Raw genomic sequence first — 5407 nt, forward strand, 5'->3', positions numbered from 1 at the left:
AATTTTTTTTAATACAGCATCTTGCTATGTTGCCTAAGCAGGCCCCAAATTCCTGAGCTCAAGCAATTTTCATGCTTCAATCTCCTGAGTAGCGGAGACTACAACGGTACGTCACCACACCTGGTTAAAACAATATATAATTTTATATGAAAAATCAGACCTCTGGGGACAGTAGACGTCTCGGCTGCTGAAGTGCTGCACGTACGTGCAAACACGCACTCCAGGTGACTGTAGAGTTTCACGAAGTCCTCGTTCCTGCACAGTTCATTTTTTGCCCGTGTCATCCCTTCAGAAATTAAGAAAAAGTTTTACAAATAAACTTTATAGCAAATCTCATCAAGCTACTTATTAAAAAGAAGTTAAACTGACAATGAATGCAGATTTCTCAAATGCAAACAGGAAAATCCATATGCACATTAAGTGACTTTCTTCCAGTAGTGTATCCGCAACAAAGAAACATGACCTTTGGTTACATAATTATCTCACTGCTGTTAAAAACAGTAACTAACACTCAATATATTCAATGTCTTTAAATAAAACTAATACTTGCCATTATTTCTTTACATTTCACATAATTTACCTTTTGTTCCATCCATAATTCCAGAAAGGAAAACATACAATGATCTCATTCCCATTTGCTGCAATAATTCATAGCCATGATATAAACTAATACAAACTGCAAACTCTCCTTCAACGACGCCTTGTTGTAGTCCCTAAGAAAAGAAGCACATGTCATGATGAACCAAAGAAATACTCATCCTCCAGGCCCAGTGTTAGGATACACTTTTTCATGGTTCTCTGACTTCACAACATAGAAATGGGCTGAACAACCAATTCTTCATTCAGAGTTAAAAGGTAAACATATCTTAATTCAAATCATTAAACTATCTTTTTTCATACATTCATAAACTATATACATTATATCTAAAGGCTTCATTTCTAATATGTAAGAAAGTGATCAGATTTATCCTGGCTCTGAGTGCAAATTTAATCAAAAAAGATTTATTTAAAAATACTTACCACAACATGTGGAGGAGGGTTTTTCCTAAACTGATCTCTTGCCAGAATTAGCTGGTATTTTGTTAGATTGGCGATATCCCTTCTCATCAAAATATTCCTGTGAATCAGAGGACTGGCAAACGCTTCCAAAATCTGCAAATATAAAAATAAAACCATTTCATTATATATTAAAATTGGTGATGAATGCCTGTAATCTCAGCACTCTGGGAGACTGAGTGGGAATCACAAGTACAGGCCCAGTTTGTTAGCTTAGCAACACTTGTCTCAAAATTAAAAAGGAAATTGGGCTTCACCTCCTTGCAAAGGCCCTGAGGGTGCCATCCCCCGTACTTGCGGGATGGGAATGGTCACAGAATTGAAGCCGATATGTGAATAGTGAGGTTCTGAAGACAGAGCATTTCAGAAAGCAAAGAGGCCAAAGGTAGATGAGATTCATGGCACACTGAAGGAAAGAGAACACCAGACAAAGACCTCCCACAAGCCTGGGGATGTGGCTCAGGAGCAGAGGTGCCTGCCCTTAGGCAAGCGAGGTTGTGAGTTCAATTCCCAGTACCTCCCCTATCTACCACAGCAACACGTAATAATTAAGTTTTTCCTTCCATTCAGGCTTTGCTAATAATTATACTCTTTAAAAAAGCACTTTTGAGGGCCAGGGAGATGGCTCCGTAGAATAAGCGCTTCCCTGGCAAGTGCAAGGGTCTGAGTTTAATCCCCGGTTCAGCCAAAAAAAGGAGCACATTTGAATGTTATTAATATAACTAAAACTTATTGTGAGTATATGAATAACTTTTATATATTGTTTTAAATGGAATAATTTTTTTTAAAAACACATCAGCATTTGAGATACTGAGGCTAGGATGGAATTGGGACTCAGGGCTTGCACTTGCTTAGCATGAGCAAGGCCTGGGCTCCACGCCTGGTGCAGGCCAAAAAAAGAAAAAGACAAACACAGGAAAGTAACTACTAGAAAGATATCCTGTGTTATATTAATGCCATTTCAAATTTTGTAATGAATAGCTTAGAAAATCCATATTCCCACTAAACTTCTTTTGAATTTTATTTAAGAATATAAGCTGGGTGTGGTGGCACACACCCATAATTCTAGCACGCGGGAGGCTAGAGGCTAAGGCAGGAGGATCCCTGTAAGTTCAAGGCCAGGCGGGCTACCCAGTGAACTCAAGGTGAGCCTGAGCTACATAGTGAGACCCTGTCTTAAAAAAAGAAAAAAAAAATTGCCTGTCTCACATTTGGTGCGGACCTGTATGCCCAGTTACTTCGGGTGGAATCCCAGCTGTATTTTTAAATTTGAGTAAGGGTTTTGCGCATTTAACTTCTTTTTTTTTTTTTTTAATTTATTTGTTTATTTATTTATTTATTTTGTGTGTGTGTGGCCAGCTCAGCCCACCAAGGGGCGGGGCTGGCTGGCATGTGGTGCTGGGGGATTGGACCGTGGTCCCTGGGCTTTGCTTGGCTTAGCTTGTTCTAAGTAGTGCTTTAGACCATTGAGCCATCTCACCAGCCCATGCGCATTTAACTTCTTCCCTAGCTTTGTTCATCCATGACATTCCTACCACAGGGGCCTGGACAAAGCAGAGTACAATGTGCTGGTTAAATAGCTTATTTGTAATAAATGTACCTGAAATATATTTTTTACATCTAATACAGACTGTGACTGACTTATATTGTTGTCAGTCAGTTAAGAAACTGAAGTTTGGTGCCTCCTTTTTATGTTTTTTTTCCTTGTAGCAGTTGTGTTTAATGTCATTAAAAAGAAATAAAAGTTCTTGTCAGTGGCAAAAAAGAAAAAAAGAATACAGACTGAATGACAAGTCACTGTTTTACTAGTCTACTACCATACAACAGTCTCAGAACACATCTGATGAGGGCAAGCACCACGGTACATGCTCACGCTCTGCATCGTGGGTCACGGCACCTGGAAGCAGGGACGGAGGCCCTGAACAAGCACAGCCGGTGCGCAGACGCTGGTGTCTAAGCGTTCTGCCCTGGAAGGAACAAAGCATCCTTAGGGAAACGAACACTTCTATCTCTGGCACAGGAAAAACGTAAGTATACAAACTTAAAATATTGCGTGATGCCAGAATGCGTGTGGGGGCGTGGGGCCCCTCACGGTACAACCCTGAAGCACTCCAGAGGCTCCTTTGTTTTGGAGGAGGCACAGGCTTTAAGTTGCCCCAACTGGGCTGAAGCTGTGATCCTCCTGCCTCACCCTGCCATGATCATACGGGTGCGCGTCACTGCTGCCTGGTGGAAACTGTCTTTTTGTGTTTTTTTTTGGGGGGGGGGTTGTTTTTTTAATGTATTTGGTTGCTACAGGGTCTCCCTGCACAACAGGGACTCACAGTGATCCTGCTTTCAGCTCCCCCAGCACTGTGATTACAGGCTTATGCCACTATGCCCAGCCTCTGGCCAGCTCAGGGACTCAGGGGTGGGGTTGGCGCAGCATGTGGTGCTTGGGATTGAACCACAGTCCCTAGGCAGGCACTTTAGTCCACTGAGCTATCTTGCCAGCCCAAAGTCTGTTACTTTTTTTTCAGTACTGGGGATCAAACTCTGGACCTTGTGCTTGCCAGGCAGGTACTTATGCCGCTGAGCTATATCCCTGACCCTTGGTAGAAACTGTCTTAAAGGAGTTCATCATGCTCAAAACTGAAATCACATCGGTGGAAACTGTCTTAAAGGAGTTCATCATGCTCAAAACTGAAATCACATACAACAGCAGCTTTGGATTGTAGCTCATAGAAAAAAATAAATATTCACTAGTCCACCCTCCGAGTTGAATTAATAAGTAAACGGTGGAGAAGAAACAACTTTTTATTATAGAAGAATTCAAATTCACAACTGTAGAAGAAATCAAAGAAGAAACAACAACTGGGCCAAAGCACGGAAATGACTGCTGCACTAAGAACTATCACCACACAGTGACACGAAACATGAGGAGACAGAGGACCGCTGCAGTCTCTAAGTATCTTCCCAGGGGAAGTATGCCATTTTTGCAACTTTCTTAAAAGACTGAAATTACTGTAACATAATTTCACGAAAGCACTGTGGGGGAAAGCCTGCCTCTGTCCCTTGTGTCCATAGCTTCAGAAGGCTGGCAGCTGCACGGAATAGCATCACTGAGCCCAGGGATCCCCACCCGATTCCAGCTCCTTGTTCCTTCATCCCCAGCATGGCCTACAGCTAAGGTGGGGCTCACCACTCAGTACCAGTCACAGGGCTCCTGGGATTTGAGGGAAGCAGAAACATACACGACGTTGCAGAGGAAAAAGAGGCAAAATGTTGGCCACAGCCAGGAGGGGCTGAAAATACAATCCTACCATCAGACTAATTACAGACTACAGGACAACAACTGGGCCTGGATTTCCCATTGAAAGTGAAAGCTGTCTAAGCAGCTTCTCAACTGCTACAACATCAACAGCTGGGTCGAAGAAGTCTTTTTCACAGCACACTGTGGTGTCCATTATCAGACATTTAATAACTTCCTGACCTCGATACACCAGACGCTAACAGCCACTGTACACTAAATCTCATTTCTCACAACAATTAAAACACCTGTCAAGACACTGTCAGAAAAATATATTTAAAAAAAAAAAAAAGACACTGTCAGATGTCTCCAGGTGAGAAAATCATTTGCATTTGAGACCAATTGCTGTACCAGGGATCAGGAAAGGAAATATGGAAAATATATTTCATTATAAAAAAACTTCTGGTGGAACCTCAGTACACCATGGGTTTGCCCAATACGTGAAAATTCAGTGAAGGACACACGTTTGGTAAGCACCTTGCTTTTTTCATGCATGTTTGAGTATGTTTATGTTTCATACTACGGTTCAAAAGTTTATTTGAAAAAAACACAAACCCAGAAATGGTCCATCTTTTGTACCTTTCCTTGAAATGATAAGCTTGTTAATGCTATAATACATAAGACTCACTGCAAAAATTTTATTTCAAAGTTTTTCCAACATGTTAATGATATAAAATTCTACATATTCTTACAGTCAAATTCTGTTAACTGAAATAATTACCACTTCATTTATCAAAACTGTGGTAAAGCACTGAGGAGATAGCTCAGTGGCATAAATGCCTGCCTGGCAAGGTGCAAGATCCTGAGTTCAAGCTCCAATACCCCCCCCCAAAAAAAAAACCTGAAGAGAGAATTGTGGTAAAAACCACATACTTGGATATATGTCTTCTGAATGGCTGCAAGTTCTTCACCAAGAGGAACAACAAGCTTTTCAACTCGTCTCTCGTGAGAATACGGCAAAATATCAGGAGAATCTTCCGAGCGAAGCTCTATCTGCCCAATTAGTAGGTTGGTGATAACCTGCTGCACAGCCTATGCAAAATCAATTAAGTATCATTAGAA

General features: G+C 41.4%; 1 protein-coding gene across 2 annotated transcripts in view; it reads right to left on the reverse strand.

The window, feature by feature from the left end:
* Positions 1–5407, reverse strand: part of Fancm (Fanconi anemia complementation group M) — a 51277-nt gene that overhangs the window by 36424 nt on the left and 9446 nt on the right. For both annotated transcript variants that reach the window (XM_023723708.1, XM_012516360.2), the window contains exons 4-7: positions 5219–5377; positions 1021–1152; positions 581–713; positions 161–286 (exon numbers count right to left, since the gene is read on the reverse strand). In XM_023723708.1, coding sequence (XP_023579476.1) covers positions 161–286; positions 581–713; positions 1021–1152; positions 5219–5377 — 550 coding nt within the window. The remainder of the gene's footprint in view (positions 1–160; positions 287–580; positions 714–1020; positions 1153–5218; positions 5378–5407) is intronic.

The sequence above is a fragment of the Octodon degus genome, unplaced genomic scaffold (genome assembly GCF_000260255.1).
Source record: "Octodon degus isolate 3935 unplaced genomic scaffold, OctDeg1.0 scaffold00102, whole genome shotgun sequence".
Lineage (NCBI taxonomy): Eukaryota > Metazoa > Chordata > Mammalia > Rodentia > Octodontidae > Octodon > Octodon degus.